Source organism: Ochotona princeps, chromosome 17, assembly GCF_030435755.1.
Source record: "Ochotona princeps isolate mOchPri1 chromosome 17, mOchPri1.hap1, whole genome shotgun sequence".
Classification (NCBI taxonomy): domain Eukaryota; kingdom Metazoa; phylum Chordata; class Mammalia; order Lagomorpha; family Ochotonidae; genus Ochotona; species Ochotona princeps.
Genome location: NC_080848.1, coordinates 3,668,057 through 3,683,716, shown reverse-complemented (window position 1 = coordinate 3,683,716; position 15,660 = coordinate 3,668,057). Strand labels below are relative to the sequence as shown.

Sequence of the window (15,660 nt, the reverse complement as noted above, 5' to 3'; positions counted from 1 at the left end):
TGAAATGAAAATGTGTAGTCCCTGTATTCAAGAATTGGCATGAGTGAGAGCCATCACGCAGAACCTCCCTGCGGTGCAGCCTCAGCTTGGAGACGACAGCCTTGAGAAGTGATGCCTGAGCCAAGTCATTTTTTTTTTTTTTAAGATTTCTTTATTTGAGAAGGCTGGTGAGATGGCTCAGTTGGCCAGTCCTCACCTTCTAAATGTCAGCATTCAGCATTCCATATGGGCACCAATTCATGTCCTGGCTTCTCAACTTCCCATCCAGCTCCCTGCTTGTGGCCTGAGAAAGTAGTCAAAGGACGGTCCAAAGCCTTGGGACCCTGCTCCAGCATGGGAGACTTGGAAGAAGCTCCTGGCTCCTGGCTTTGGATCAGCTCAGCTCCAGCCATTGCTGCCATGTGGGGAATAACCAGTGGATAGAAGATCTTTCTGTGTCTTCTCTCTGTAAATCTGACTTTCCAATAAAAATAAATAAATCTTATTTGTTTTTTTTTTTCCATCTGAAAAGCAGAGTGGCAGAGGTTTTCTGTCTACTGACTCACTCCCTGAATGACTGCAGCAGGTAGGCTGGGCCAGGCCGGAACCAGGAGCCTGGGAACTCTGCCTGCTTGGACAGCAGTGGCCCAGGCATTTGGACCTTGCTCTGCTGCGTCCCCAGGCATGTTAGCTGGACTGGATGATGAGCAGTAGGACTCTGACTGGCACTTGCATGGGATGCTGGCTTTGTGGGTGGTGGCTTCACTCGCTGTGCCACAATGCCAGTCTCTGAGCAGAGCCTGGAAGGAGAAGCAAGAGCTGTCGAGGGTGGGTAGCCAGGACATCCCTGGAGCCAGGCATGTGGGAGAAATGGCGGGGAGGTGGCTGGAAAGGGCCTCACTGTGCAGGTGCTGGGGTCTGTACTGGATTTTCAGGTTAAAGGGCATGTGTGTGTTCTGCTGGACTGCTGTGGAAAGGGCAATATTAGGAGCTGGAGTTGGGGCAGGACCAAGGTCAGTCTAGGATATTCCAGAGTGTTAGGAGGGAGAGGGCATACTGGTGGCAAGGGCTGGGTGGCATGGCTGGAATTTTGGACATATTGATGCTCACTTGGGTCCTTGTCAAACAGCTAAGGGGCAGTTCAGGAAGTGTGGCTAGCCTACTTCAGGGTGGTCAGGCTTGAATTCAACTGTAGGAGTTGAAGTGTATTAGGGGGTGAATCTATGACTATGGGGAAGTTGCCTAGGAAGTGTATAATAGTTGGAAGCTGACTTAGGATGGACTGCAGGAAAAGAGGAGATGGGGTCTGACCAAAGGGTAGTCTCGACATTGCATGAGGGTTAGGGTTAATGTGGCTAATCCTTGTCCACCCCGATCTCAGCCCCTGTCCGTGGTGCCAGGAGGGGGTGGTGGAGCTGCTGTGTGCTCCATCCCTGGACACAGCTTTCTTTTCCTTTTTTCTTTTTTCTTCATATTTTTCATTTTCTTTCTTTCTTTTTAAAAGATTAATTTGTTTTTATTTGAAAGTCAGATTTACAGAGAGAAGGAGGGACAGAGAGAAAGATCTTCCATCTGGTAGTTCACTCCCCAAGTGGCCAGAATGACTGGAGTCAATCTGATCCGAATCCAGGAGCCAGGAGCTTCTTCTGGGTCTCCCATGTGGGTGCAGGGTCCCGAGGTTTTGGGCCGTCCTTGACTGTTTTTCCCAGGTCACAAGCAAGGAGCTGGATGGGAAGTGGACCAGCCAGGATATGAATTGGTACTCATTTGGGATCCCAGTGCTTGCAAGATGAAGATTTTAGCCACTAAGCTACTGTGCCAGGCCCAGCTTTCATTTTCTTGGTGTTGGGTCCTTCATAGCACTTCAGTGCTGCAGGAGCTGCTCTTGAAAAATCTGAAAGACCAGAATCCTTGAGACAGCTCGGGAGGTTGGTGGTAGGAGCAGTCTGAGGAGGCATGGCATTAGCCAGATGGCACTAGGTGGAGAATCAAGTGAAGGTGAGTGAGAAGATCCTGAGGAGGAGTGAGCCTTTGCTGAAAAGGTTAAACTACTGGTTAGGGTGTCCACTTGTCATGTTGGGGAGCCAGTTTTTGTTGTTTTTGTTTCAAGATGTACTTATTTTTATTGGAAAGTCAGATTTACAGAAAGAAGGAGACATGGAGAGATTTTTCCAGCTACTCATTCACTCCCCAAATGGCTGTTATGGCTGGAACTGAGCTTATCTGAAGCCAGGAGCCAAGAGCCTCCCCCAGGTCTCTCACATAGGTGCGGGGGCCCAAAGAATTAAATCATTCTCTGTTGTTTTTGAGACCAGAAGTAGGGAGCTGAATGGGAAGTGGAGCAACTGGGACATGAACTGGTGCCCTTATAGGATGCTGGTACTTGTAGATAGAGGATTAGCCTGTTGAGCCACCACGCTGACCCCAAGAGAGCCAGGCTTTGAATACCTGCTCTTGGTTCCTGACTCTAGCCACTCACCATTAGCAAACCCTGAAAGGAGCTGTGTGATGGCTTGTTGTGGGCACTGAAAGAATAAACCAGTAGCAGCATCTGTCTCTGCTCTCTCTTCTTGTCTTTCAATACTTTTTGTTTGTTTTTGTTTTTAGGAAAAAGAAGTTTGGGTAGAGAGAGTAACTGTTTTTCCTTCTTCAATTTGTCATTAAGAGTAGGGGGCTGTGCACTTGAATGTTTCACTTTATATGTGGCCATACCCTGGGGGGTGTGAGTTGATGCCAGGAGAGAGGTGGGAATGACGGAGGGAGGCCTAGGGAGCGGGAGGTACAAGTGACGTGTCCAGCCTGCGGTGACCTGGGGTATTGGGGAGCCGCTGAGCACTGCCTGTTCCCTGCAGGGAGAGCCCCCCTCGGCCCTGGGTCTGTCCACCCGGAAGGCCCTGATCATCCTGAAGGAACAGCTGGAGGCGGTGCTGGATGGACACCTGAGGGAGCGCAACAAGTATCAGACGTGGAAGGTGCAGCATGTCTTCTGTGAAATGTTTCCTGTGGGGAAGCAGCCCACATGCGTGTGTGATGGAGGGAACCCTGCTTGAGGCTGACCTCTGGGCAGTGTGACCCCTGAGGCTGCAGGCAGCTGACCACTGGGTGGTGTGACCCTTTGAAGCCTTGTGGACTGTCAGACAGAAGGCAGCTTACTGACCCCATGTGCTGCAGGAGCCCAGCAGTCTGGCCCCTGTGGGGCTGGGGAGAGTGGGCCGTGGGAGGCTGCTCACTGCCTGCCGCCGCCCCTCCCTAGGAGGCGTGGAGAAGCAGCTTTCTGCACCACAGTAACCGCTGCTCCTGTTTCCATTGGCCGGGGGCCTCACTGATGCTGCTGGCTGCGCTGCTGCTGCTCGGCTGTCATGGGGGCCAGCCAGCGGGGAGGTAAGAGGGACGCCCCCGCTCTGGACAGCTGCCCCCTGCTGCCCCACCCACCATTCCAGGGCCCTGGGAGGGGCTCAGGAGTGGTATAAAAATCTCTTCAGTCCTTCAACTGGCACCCAAGGCCTGGTTGGGGCCAGGGAATTAGAAGAAGCTGGGGAAAATACAAAAAATAAAAAAGGATCTGGGATAGGAAGGGGTTTGTGAGGTCCTGCAGGCTAGGGATGCCCTGTTAATACACCCACTGTTCTGAGCCAGCGCTGGAGTGGAGCTGGTGAACGCCCTGGCGCTGTTTCTGCTGCTGCTTCTTACCCTCTTCCTCACATGGTGGCAAGCCTGGCTGAAGCGTCGGGAGGTAGAGCGGAGGCTCCGTGGGATCATTGACCAGATCCAAGGTGAGGCCAGTGCCAGGCCTGCTGCTGGGGAAGATGCCCTCGTGCCTGAGAGCTTGCCTCATGCCCCAGGGGCTGTCCTCTGGGGAGAAGAAGGATGTCCCAGCTGCCTGTCTGTCTACCTACATTCCTAACCATCCATTTAGTATTTGAAAGGCAGAGTGACAGAGAATGAGGGAGGGGGATCATTCGTTTGCTGGTGTACCCCCCAATGCCCACAGCAGCTGGGTCCAGGCCATGCCGAATCCAGGGATGGGGAGCTCCATCCTGGTCTCCCATGGAGATAGTTGGAAGTGAACCAAGTACATGGGGCCATCCTTCTCTGCCTGCTAGGCATGCTAGCAGGATGCTGGATTGAAGTGCGGAGTAGTCAGGACTGAAACCAGGCACTCCGGTGTAGGATGTGAGCATCCTAAGTGGCAGCTTCATTTGCTGGGCCACAGTGCCAGCCCCAAGTGGGCATGTGAGAGTCGTGCATGCCGCTGGGGCACAGGAAGACGGATGGTGACATAGTGAGGCTTGTGGGCTTGCTAATGCTGGGAAAGTGATCAAGAAGACCCCTCTTTCTTTCTTCCTTCATTTTAAAAAAAAGATTTATTGATTTAGGGCTTGATATGATGACTCAATTGATTAATCCTCACTTTGCAAATGCCAGGATCCCACTGGGGCACCGGTTCATGTCCTGGCTACTCTACTTCCGATCCAGCTCCCTGCTCGTGGCCTGGGAAAGCAGTCAAGGATGGCCCAAAGCCTTGGGCCCCTGCACCCACATGGGAGACCTAGAAGAAGCAGATGGAAAATCTTTCTCTCTCTGTCTCCATGTAAGATCTGCCTTTCCAATAAATAAATCATTAAAAAATATGTATTTAGGGCCTGGTGTGATAGCCTAGCAGCTAAAGTCCTGGCTTTGCATATGCTGGGATCCCATATGCACGCCGGTTCTGATCCCAGCAGCCCCAGAAGATCATCTTCTTTGTCTCTTCTCCTCTCTGTATATCTGACTTTCTAATAAGAATAAATGTAAAAAAAAATATTTATTTATTTATTTATTGGAAAGGCAGAGGTACAGCATGAGAAAGAGGGGGAGAAAGAGAGAAAAGTCTTCTATTTGATTTACTCCCCAAATAGCAGCAATGGCCAGAGCTAGACCTGTCTAAAGCCAGAAGCCTGGGGCCTCTTCCTGGTCTCCCATATGGGTGCAGGGGTACAAGTGCTTGGGCCACCCTCAGATGCTCTCCCATGCTCATTAGCTGGGAGGTGGAAGGAAGTGGAGCAGCTAGGTCTTGAACTGGTACTATTATGGGAGGCCAGCATCACTAGTGGTGGCTTCACCCATCACGCCACAGTGCTGGCCCCAGGAAGACCCCTCTTGGCAGGAACACAGCTGTAGTTTCTTCTTCCAAGTCTATCTTGCCTGTAGCATGGGGCCTGGGGAAGTGGGGAGATAGATGGATAGAGAAGTCTGAGATGCTGGAGTCCCGGGGCTGGGGTGGGGATCCAGGAGCCCACAAGGGAGCAGCCTCCTTCCTAGAGGACAGGGTAGTTGTCCTTCCTGTTGTCCAGATCCTTGGGGACCAGGCTGCCTCCAGGCCTATGTCCCACTATTCTCTGTCTGGTGAGCTATTTCATGTGACTGACTCCAACCTATTCCTCAGGGCCCATCCCAAGCTCTCCTTCTTCCTGGGTGCCAATTAGATCAACCAGATGATGGGTCTGCTCCCTCTCCAATACTGCCACTTCACTGTGGTCTTTGTTAAGCCAGCCACTGGCTTGTGGTTACTGTGGGGCAGGGACCCTGTTGTCTTCCCCTCACCTTGCAGGCCCTCAGCAATACCTGGCAGGTATATTTGATTGGGATGGGGGTCCAAGCGCAGAGCTCTAGGTGTTGAAAGGAGGTGGAGGTGCCCAGGCTGGTGTCATGTTGGACACAAGGCCTAGGTTGGCACAGACCTTCAGGGAAGGTAGAAGGGCAGTGACACCAGTTGGCTGGTGTCTGGAGTTGTGTGTGAGAAAGGCGTTTTGCTACTCTCCATTTTTGTTAGATGCCCTTAGGGATGACAAGGAGATCAAGTGGCCCAATACCCTGTATCCAGACCTCCACATGCCCTTTGCGCCATCTTGGTCCCTGCACTGGGCCTACCGGGATGGACATCTGGTCAACCTGCCAGTCAGCCTGTTGGTGGAAGGAGACATCATAGCCCTGAGACCTGGCCAAGAGTCCTTCGCATCTCTGAGAGGAATCAAGGTAGCTTTCAGCTCTCCTCCTTCCTGGGTCATGCATGCGGTGGCACCAGCCACAGGCCATGGTGGGGGTGTGGGAGGAGAATTCCTGGGCTTTAATCTGAAGCTTCTGGCCTGCATGTGGGCTTCATGGCAAGGCCTCCTGGGTCCTCTAGCACTAGGAACCCAGTCCCAAATGATGCTACTGATTGACGGCTCCAGCCCTGGGAGGCATCTCCAACATGAGCGGCCACCACAGGGCCTTCCCTCCCCTTGCTGTCCTCTCGCTACTGCAGGATGATGAGCACATCGTCCTGGAGCCAGGGGACCTGTTCCCGCCTTTCTCCCCACCACCCTCGCCCCGGGGAGAAGTGAAGAAAGGACCCCAGAACCCCCAGCAGCACCGGCTCTTCCGCGTCCTGGAGACCCCTGTGATTGACAATGTCAGGTAGGGGGGCTTCCCTGCCTCCTCCTGTCCCCATCCTTTCCCTGGGGTGTCCCATGGGGAAGGGGTGCTGACAAGGAAGGGGCCTTGGTCACTCCAAGGCTTCTTTAAGGACAGGCTAATGCTCAGTCTGGACCGAGAGACCCGCAGTCCCTCCAGCTTGGGTGGTTCTGGCCTCTCCCCTTGGTTGGGCTCTGAGGGTCCCTTCTCTCTGCAGATGGTCCCTGGACATGGCCCTGTCCCGCCCAGTCACTGCTCTGGACAATGAGAGGTTCACAGTGCAGTGCGGGATGCTGCACTATGCTGTGCCCGTGGTCTTGGTGCGTCCCAGGGCAGGCTTCCAGGGGCGGGGAGGGGGCCAATCTTGAGAAACCTCTGGGGTCAGACCCAGGCAGGCACAAGAATGAAGGCAGAGGGCCCAAAAGGGAGGGAGCCATGGGGCCTAGCTGCCTGGTAGGCGTGGGCTTTAGGCCACAGTTTTCCCACTGTTTTTCTAGGCTGGATTCCTGCTAACCAATGCCCTGCGCTTCATGTTCCATGCTCCTGGGGTCACCTCCTGGCAGTACACACTCCTCCAGCTGCAGGTGAGGACACCATTCTTCTCTGTTGCCTGTCACTGTCTGCAGCCCAGGGGCCACCCAGGCCTCTGCTCCGGAGCTCCTCCTTCCCTGCCTCTCCTGGCTCCCAGATGGTTGCCTTTTTCCATCCAGGGGCAGCCCCATGGCCAGGGACAACCCTCCCCTCACCAGGCTCACAGCTGCTTGGAACTATCGTGTGGTCCACCCCTCCCAGGTGAACGGCATGCTGCCTGTCCTCCCCCTGCTCTTTCCAGTCCTCTGGGTTCTGGCGACGGCCTGTGGAGAAGCCCGTGTCCTGGCCCAGATGAGCAAGGCCTCACCCAGCTCCCTGGTAGGTGGCTCCCATGCCTCTGGCTGATGGAAAGCCAGGGCCCTGGGGGTGGAAGTCCAGGCCTGCTGTGGGCTTGGCATGCAGAGACAGTGGAGGGCGCTTCAGGAGCTCAGGTCCTCTGTACCCGAGGAACCTCTGGCCAGGCCCTAGGGTAAATGAGCATCCGTGTGACCCTTTCCAATGGGTCAGGGCTGCCCTGTGCCCTTTATAGCTTAGGGACAGGGCACCTTGCCCATGTGTGTCCCCATTCTGGCCAGTATGAAGGCTCTTCGAAAATAGCTTTTCCCTCACTGAAGTGTACGCTCTCTCTGCAGCTGGCCAAGTTCTCGGAGGACACGCTCAGCAGCTACACAGAAGCCACCTCCTCCCAGGTACACTGACCTCAGGTCCCTGGAGCCAGCCCAGCTCCCTCAGGCTTCTTCCTGGAGCCCTGGGGCCTTCAGCTGGACTCTGAAACTCTAACCCCAGCCCCATCCGCCTTAGAGCTGGGCCTGTTCCTTTAACACACAGGTGCCCTGCCCCACACAAGGGCCTCTCTACTCCAGCTTTCATTGCTCTCAGACTTGCCCCAAGTCTTACCCTAGTGGCCATCTTCAGGGAAGTAGGCTGAGCTTCCAATGGCCTTCCCACCAGGAGATGCTGCGCTGCGTTTGGGGCCACTTCCTCAGGGTGATCAGGGGGACGTCGCCAACGCTGAGCCACAGTTCCAGCCTGTTGCACAGCTTGGGCTCGGTCACGGTGAGCTGGCCCTTACAACAGGGGGTTTGCCACGCCAGGCCCACAGTCTGGATGACTCTAATTATCCATTGGCCTGTAGGTTGCTCCTGGGCACACAGGCTGATGCCCAGAACCATCCCACATTCTACTTCTCTCCCTTGCAGGTCCTGTGCTGTGTAGACAAACAGGGGATCCTATCCTGGCCAAACCCCAGCCCCGAGACGGTGCTGTTCTTCAGTGGGAAGGTAGAGCCCCCTCACAGCAGCCATGAGGACCTCCCAGATGACCTGTCTACCCGCTCCTTTTGCCATCCGGACGTCGAGGAAGAGGTTCGGCTCTCACAGGCCTGACTGTGGGCCTTGCTGCGTAGCCTTGGGGAGAGGAAGGAGGCTTCCAGCACCCTTGTGGTGCGCTTCTGAGCCACGGAAGCGAAGCCCTGAAGGGCCCAGAACTGTCTGGCCCCAGTCCTAGGCCTGTACTCCCTGTTCTTCTCAGCCCCATGAACGAGATGCCCTCCTGGCTGGTTCCCTGAGCAATACCCTGCACCTTTCCAACAAGCAGGAGCATGGTGATTGGCCTGGTGATGGCCCCAAGCCCCCCGAGCCCCAGCCTCGCCACAAGATGCATGGCCGCAGCAAACACCCGTCTGGCTCCAGTGTGAGCTTCAGCAGGGACACTGAGGGTGGCGAGGAGGAGGCTGCCAAGGTGAGCACAGGGAGGCTGAGCCGAACGGCCTCCTCAGCGTTCTGGCCGTCCTGGTCCCTCCTGCTAAAGGGGTACAGCTTGGTCTGGACCCGTGGGGTCAGAAAGAGCAGAGAAGTCTCAGTACCCCGACCTGGCCAGCAGGTTGGCCTTGCCTGATTCCCTTCTGTGACCTGGGCCCACCTCCTCCACTGCTCACCAGTGGAGCCTGGCTTCCTGACTTGAGTGCTGTAAGCACACAAAGCCACTGGGCTAGTGGGCTGATCCTGACCATGTCCCCAGGCTAGGAAGAGCAGTTGGTTTCCTCACTGGTCTGGCTGTCGCTTGATTTCAGTACTGCCATTGTCCCTGGGTCTAGATGCTGGCACCAGACAGGAGCCCAAGATGTATGAGAGCAAGATTCTGCAAGGGAGAGGGAGGACGGGCATGAGTGCTGTGACCTAGGAAGGGGGCTGTTTGGATGTGGCTCTGGGTGGCAGTGGGAAGGCGCCCTCTACCCTGCTTGGAGGAAGGTGAGGGCCTGCCCTCACCTCTTTCCCACTGTGGTCCCCGCAGGCCCAGCCTGGGACGGAGGGGGACCCCTACGAGGCTGAGGACTTTGTGTGCGACTACCATCTGGAGATGCTGAGCCTGTCCCAGGACCAGCAAAACCCTTCCTGTATCCAGTTTGATGACACCAATTGGCAGCTGCACCTCACTTCCCTCAAACCGTTGGGCCTCAACGTGCTGCTGAACCTGTGCAACGCCAGCGTGACCGAGCGCCTGTGCCGCTTCTCAGACCACCTGTGCAACATTGCGCTGCAGGAGAGCCACAGAGCCGTGCTCCCGGTGCACGTGCCCTGGGGCCTCTGCGAGCTGGCCCGCCTCATTGGTAGGTGCTCTCCTTGGGAGCCGGTCACAGGCTCTCTCTGTGTCCCAGACTTTAGTCAAACAGGGCTGCATGTGGAAGTTGTGTGAGGTTTGAGATAAGAAGGTGCAAGGCGCCAGTCACATCAACAAGGCCCTACCCAAGTCCCTGGGGAGCTGAGGTGCTGTGAACCTCCGCCTGGAGGCCCTGAGTGCCTGTCACTTGTCCTGCAGGTTTCACTCCTGGGGCCAAGGAGCTCTTCAAGCAGCAGAATCACTTGGCGCTATACCGCCTCCCCAGCGCAGAGACAGTGAAGGAGACCTCGCTCGGGCGGCTCTCGTGTGTCACCAAGAGGCGGCCTCCTCTCAGCCACATGATCAGCCTCTTCATCAAGGACACCACCACCAGTGAGCACTCCAACCTGGCCGGCCTGCTTCGCACTACACTCCAGAGCTTGGCAGGGGTTCTGCCCTGCCCTGCTGTTCCTAGGGAAGACTGGGCAGATGAAAGGGATTGGAGTTGAGGGCCAAGGCTGGGATGGTGGTGACCACAGAAGACGGATTGTCCAAAGACCTGGAAGCATTAGTGTCTGCTTTACCTGCCCAGTGGCCTTCCCTTGGGGCTTGTTTGACTTTGTATTGGCTTGAGATGTCCCCTTTGTCACTGGCTGTGTGCACCTGGTAGTCAGAGGAAAGGGCACTCAGGCCAGGCTTTTCTTCACCCTGCCCACTCAGGCACAGAGCAGATGCTGTCCCATGGCACAGCTGATGTGGTCCTGGAGGCCTGCACAGACTTCTGGGATGGAGCTGACATTTACCCTCTCTCAGGTTCTGACAGGTGGGTAATCAGCATTGGTTCTGCTCGCCTGTCCGCCTGCCTATCTTGCAGGCCTGTGGCGCTTTAGGACTACTCAACTCACTTCTACTCCATTCCCCTGGCAGAAAGAAAGTGCTAGATTTCTACCAGCGAGCTTGTCTGTCTGGTTATTGCTCCGCTTTTGCCTACAAGCCCATGAACTGCGCCCTGTCCTCTCAGCTCAACGGCAAGTGCATTGAGCTGGTGCAGGTGCCTGGCCAGAGCAGCAGCATCTACACCATGTGCGAACTACCTAGCACCATCCCCATCAAGCCAAGCACCCGCCGCAGCAGCTGGAGCTCTGATGGTATCACGTGCACCTTCCTGAGAGGGGCAGGTGCTGGGGTTCCGGGGGTCCGGAGGGTTTCCCAAAGGCTCTGTCCTTGATGGCAGCCAAGATGCACTTCTGCTGGGTGCTGCACTAGGAGCACCACTCAACTGGGATGCCAGCCCTGGCTCTCACTAACTCATGATCTGGGGGACTCCTTTAGTCTCTCAACCACATATAAGTGGGAGTTTGTTCTGCCCTCTTCACAGTTCTGTTGTGAGGTTCAAGGCAGACATAATATGTAGAAGTCGTAGAGCAATTGTGGATTTAGAGGGGATTGGCCTTGTTAGACTCACCTGAAAGCCAAGGTCACTAACTTGGCCACACTTACAGGGTCTTAGGAACGAACCCAGGCAACTGTGAGCGGAAGCAAGTGCTGAGGGTGGGGCCATTCCTGGAGCCCTGGAACAGGGCCAGGTGGGAGCTATGGCCACAGCGTGCCATGGCTCCCCAGCACGGCTACCTGACTGATGAACCCTTCGTTGTCTTTTCTCCCTGTGCCATGGATGTGTGTGGTCCCCTGGGGTCCACGTGCTCATGATTTGGGTGTGGCCCTGGGCCGCCTCCTGGAATCGACTGGTTCCTGGGTGTCCTGGCCGGTCTTTGTGCTTTGTGCCTGCCTGAAGAAGGGATCGGGGAGGTGCTGGAGAAGGAAGACTGCATGCAGGCCCTGAGCGGCCAGATCTTCATGGGCATGGTGTCCTCCCAGTACCAGGCCCGGCTGGACATTGTGCGCCTCATCGACGGGCTGGTCAATGCTTGCATCCGCTTTGTATACTTCTCCTTGGAGGATGAGCTCAAAAGCAAGGTAAGGGAGAGGAGGCTCTCCCTCCGCCATCCCTGACCGTTTTCTTCTCAGGCTGGGGCCTGTCTGTTCATTGCCATCTGCCTCTTATAGGTGTTTGCAGAGAAAATGGGTCTGGAGACAGGCTGGAACTGCCACATCTCTCTCACGCCCAATGGAGACATGCCTGGCTCCGATATCCCCCCCTCCAGCCCCAGCCACGCAGGCTCCCTGCATGATGACCTCAATCAGGGTGAGGACAGAAGCTTGTTTTGGGAAGGAGGGGAGAAGTTTCCCTCAGCTTAAGTCCCTTCTGACAAGTACCTTCCTTGGGAAAATGGCTCCAATATTCCTATGAGAACTAGTCAGTAGGAGAGGGGTGGAGACCAGTGAATCTTCAGGCCCGGAAGGCCCCAGAAGGTCCCAGAAGGCTGGCCCCCGCATGAAGGATGGGGTCTGCCCACAGTGTCCCGGGAGGACGCCGAGGGGCTCCTGCTCATGGAGGAGGAAGGTCACTCGGACCTCATCAGCTTCCAACCCACAGACAGTGACATCCCCAGCTTCCTGGAAGACTGCAACCGGGTACAGTGGCAGTCTCTATCTGCTGCCCTTCTGGAGTGGGCCCCTGCTGACCCAGGGGAGAGACAGGAGGGAGGAGGGGGGGCAGGCAGAGTGGCAGGGCCCAAGGGTAAGGCTGCATCTCCACTCTTGCCAGGCCAAGCTGCCCCGAGGCATCCACCAGGTGCGGCCTCACCTGCAGAATATCGACAATGTGCCTCTGCTGGTGCCCCTCTTCACTGACTGTACCCCTGAGAGTGAGTCCTGCCCCTTCTGTGAGCTTGGTGGGGGTTCTCCCCTGGGCTCCTCCAAAGAGGATGTGCGTTTCCCTTGCAGGGAGTGGAGAAACCTGGGCTGGGGTTGGCTGGGCAGTCTAGTGAGCTAGAGCCATGGGCATGCCCATTATGGACAGTCAGAAGTGACAGCAACCATATCGCTTGGGGTGGGCGGCCTCCCGCTGCCTCTTGCTCTGCTGTCCCATGGGTGTCTGCTCCTAATCCCATATGGACTGTTCTCTTTTTCCCAGCCATGTGTGAAATGATAAAGATCATGCAGGAGTACGGGGAGGTGACCTGCTGCCTGGGCAGCTCTGCCAACCTGCGCAACAGCTGCCTCTTCCTCCAGAGTGACATCAGGTCAGGTGGGGCCCTGGCACTGGCCAAGTAGCCTGTGCGGCCTCCTTAGGCCTGCAGCAGGTTGGGGGTGTATCCTCTGGCTCACCTTGCCCTGGCCAGTTTCGAGGCACCTGGGTGTGGTGGGAGGAGGAAGGGTTTCCACCCATCAGGCATCACTGATGGGTGGGTTTGCCTTCCACAGCATTGCCCTGGATCCCCTGTACCCTTCCCGTTGTTCCTGGGAGACCTTTGGCTACGCCACCAGCACCAACATGGCCCAGGCCTCCGAGGGCCTTTCTCCCCTCCAGCTGTCAGGACAGCTCAATAGCCTGCCCTGCTCCCTGACTTTCCGCCAGGAGGAGACCATCAGCATCATCCGGCTCATCGAGCAGGTGGGGGCACATTGGGGTGGGAGAGGAGCGCAGGGCCTGCCTGGGGCAGCCAGAGGCAGGAAGCTGAGACATGACCAGGATCTGCCCTTTGTGCCCCTGCCCTCTGAGCCAGCAGCCCTCTCCCAAGCAGGCGAATTGGCCTCCTCCTCCTTGCATGAGCACTGGTCAGCTGCAAGGCCGGAGAGTTGAGGGGGTCTGGGCCTTAATGTGCCCCTCTTGGTCCCCAGGCCCGGCATGCCACCTACGGCATCCGTAAGTGCTTCCTCTTCTTGCTGCAGTGCCAGCTGACCCTAGTGGTCATCCAGGTGAGTTGGGGTCCACACAGTGCCCCCTCCCATTCCATTCCTTGGCCAAAGGGCCCATTCAGACCTGAGGAGGGAGGTGGGGGTAGCAGCATGGTCAAGGGATCCCATGCAGCCTTTGCAGGTGCCCCCATTCATAGAACAGGGCCCCTTCCAGGCAGGCTGTAAGTATGTCTGGGCATGATGTGGGACCACCTGGAGGCCACAAGAATCGTGTTATTTGCTAGAATCTAATTGTGGGTTCCTGGACTCTCCTTGCCTAGTTCCTCTCCTGCCTGGTCCAGCTACCCCCACTGCTGAGCACCACTGACATCCTGTGGCTGTCTTGTTTCTGCTATCCTCTGCTCAGGTGAGAGCCATGCAGCCTGGCTGCTGGGCCAGGGTTCCGGAGGAGCCACTCAGGCCTTGTCTGCTATGGGACAGAAGGCACTGAGGGAACCATCTCCCCATCATGAGGTCTGGGAGACAGCAGGTCACAGTCTCCATCTCTTCATCCAATCTCTGCTTTTCAGCATCTCCCTCCTGGGAAAACCCCCCCATAGCTCCATCATGTCTATGGCCACAGGGAAAAACCTTCAGTCCATTCCTAAGAAGGTGAGCAAAGCAGAATCCTGAGTCTGGGTCTCCAGGGGAGGAACGCAATTGTGGATGGGCCCAGGGGCAGACCTGGAAGGCTGGTGAACTGGACTGCAGCTCCTGATTCCTGGTCTTTGCTCACATCTAAGAGAAGCTGGTGTTCAAGCTGAGAGGGATCCTTGCTGGGGGTGCAGCGACTGCTGCTCAGCCCTGCTCCTTACTCCCCTTGCTGGCCATCCACTGAGAGCATGCAGAATGTGTGAAATAGCCCAGCTGTGTGCCAGGCCTGATGTGCAGCCGGCAGCAGTGCTGGCCCCTGTGTCAGTGAGCGGTCTCCATCCCCCACAGACCCAGCACTACTTCCTGCTCTGCTTCTTGCTCAAGTTCAGCCTCACCATCACCTCGTGTCTCATCTGCTTTGGCTTCACGCTGCAGAGCTTCTGTGACAGCGCCCGAGTGCGGAACCTCACCAACTGCTCCTCCATCCTGCTGCGCAGGTGGGCCCCGCCCTCCCCACCTCCTGGCTCTTTGAGCCCACCCACAGAAGCCTGAGCCCATATCTTGCTTTGGCAGTGATGACAGCAGGGCTCCAGCCTGGTTTGAGGAGTTTGCCAATGGGCTGCTGTCGGCTCAGAAGCTTACAGCTGCCCTGATTGTCTTGCACACTGGTGAGGATACTCTCGAGCTGAGGCCAGGGACGAGGGGAGCAAGTGCTTGGGACAGTCGGAAGCTTGACACCTGCTGTTCCCCTATCTCACCCCCATTCTCTCCAGTTTTCATCTCCATCACCCACGTGCATCGTACCAAGCCCCTGTGGAGAAAGAGCCCCCTGACGAACCTCTGGTGGGCTGTGACGGTGCCTGTGATGTGAGTAGCCCTCCTCTCCAACCGGGTCCTAAGGGCTGGGATTGAGGTCTCCTTGAGCTAACTGTCATGCTAAGACAGGAAGAAGCCAGCGGTCTCGGGGTTCACATGGTGCTGCTTCCTCCCCCTCTTGCAGCCTGCTGGGCCAGGTGGTCCAGACGGTGGTGGACTTGCAGCTGTGGACACACAGGGAAAGCCGCATCCACTTTGGCCTGGAGGACGTGCCCCTGCTGACGTGGCTCGTGGGCTGCCTGTCCCTGGTCCTCGTGGTGGTCACCAACGAGGTTGTGAAGCTGCATGAGATCCGGTGAGCTGAGCGCCAGCATGTCCCCTGGAGCCATCACTGCCGCCTCCCCTGCGCCATCGCCCTCAGGGAGGCTCTGTGCCAACCCGGACACTGTCTTCCTTACCAGGGTCCGTGTCCGCTACCAGAAACGACAGAAGCTGCAGTTTGAAACCAAGCTGGGCATGAACTCTCCCTTCTGAGTCACCAGCGTGCACCCTGGCCCATTTGAGCCTAGGGGTTGGTATCATCAAGGTTTCAGGGTTTGTTCTTATACCCTGTGAAGTTGGATGGTTTCCTGGAAGTGACAGGACACCCCAACCCTCCCCCTGGATACTCTTTGAATGTAGAGGGGCTCTCAGCACCCATGCCCATGAGTGCCCACTCCCCCACACCTTTTGCTTTTGTTGCCAGGTGTGGCCTCATAGTCAGGGGCCCTGACGGGCTCAGCCCTTGCTGGGAGAGCTGAATGGGGTGGTGACATACCCTGCACACCCCATCTTCCTTGCATGAGG

General features: G+C 56.5%; 1 protein-coding gene across 4 annotated transcripts in view; it reads left to right on the top strand.

Annotated features, from left to right (window-relative positions):
• The window catches only part of TMEM94 (transmembrane protein 94), a 42,059-nt gene extending 26,423 nt beyond the window's left edge, over positions 1–15,636 (top strand). Inside the window, exons 3-32 of one of the 4 annotated variants that reach the window (XM_058675234.1) lie at positions 2,832–2,951; positions 3,233–3,360; positions 3,616–3,752; positions 5,792–5,994; positions 6,266–6,417; positions 6,632–6,734; positions 6,912–6,998; positions 7,207–7,323; positions 7,638–7,694; positions 7,960–8,061; positions 8,205–8,369; positions 8,536–8,745; positions 9,298–9,613; positions 9,823–9,996; positions 10,324–10,426; positions 10,531–10,751; positions 11,399–11,580; positions 11,671–11,809; positions 12,023–12,138; positions 12,272–12,371; positions 12,641–12,749; positions 12,931–13,120; positions 13,348–13,425; positions 13,686–13,771; positions 13,935–14,016; positions 14,347–14,495; positions 14,572–14,666; positions 14,772–14,865; positions 14,999–15,169; positions 15,276–15,636. In XM_058675234.1, the coding sequence (XP_058531217.1) occupies positions 2,832–2,951; positions 3,233–3,360; positions 3,616–3,752; positions 5,792–5,994; positions 6,266–6,417; positions 6,632–6,734; positions 6,912–6,998; positions 7,207–7,323; positions 7,638–7,694; positions 7,960–8,061; positions 8,205–8,369; positions 8,536–8,745; positions 9,298–9,613; positions 9,823–9,996; positions 10,324–10,426; positions 10,531–10,751; positions 11,399–11,580; positions 11,671–11,809; positions 12,023–12,138; positions 12,272–12,371; positions 12,641–12,749; positions 12,931–13,120; positions 13,348–13,425; positions 13,686–13,771; positions 13,935–14,016; positions 14,347–14,495; positions 14,572–14,666; positions 14,772–14,865; positions 14,999–15,169; positions 15,276–15,348 (4,059 nt within the window). In that variant the 3' untranslated portion in view covers positions 15,349–15,636. Of the gene's footprint in view, positions 1–2,831; positions 2,952–3,232; positions 3,361–3,615; positions 3,753–5,791; positions 5,995–6,265; positions 6,418–6,631; positions 6,735–6,911; positions 6,999–7,206; positions 7,324–7,637; positions 7,695–7,956; positions 8,062–8,204; positions 8,370–8,535; positions 8,746–9,297; positions 9,614–9,822; positions 9,997–10,323; positions 10,427–10,530; positions 10,752–11,398; positions 11,581–11,670; positions 11,810–12,022; positions 12,139–12,271; positions 12,372–12,640; positions 12,750–12,930; positions 13,121–13,347; positions 13,426–13,685; positions 13,772–13,934; positions 14,017–14,346; positions 14,496–14,571; positions 14,667–14,771; positions 14,866–14,998; positions 15,170–15,275 lie in introns of all 4 variants that reach the window. The other 3 variants (XM_058675235.1, XM_058675233.1, XM_058675232.1) reach the window with 3 other exon arrangements.
• The last annotated feature ends 24 nt before the right edge of the window (positions 15,637–15,660 follow it).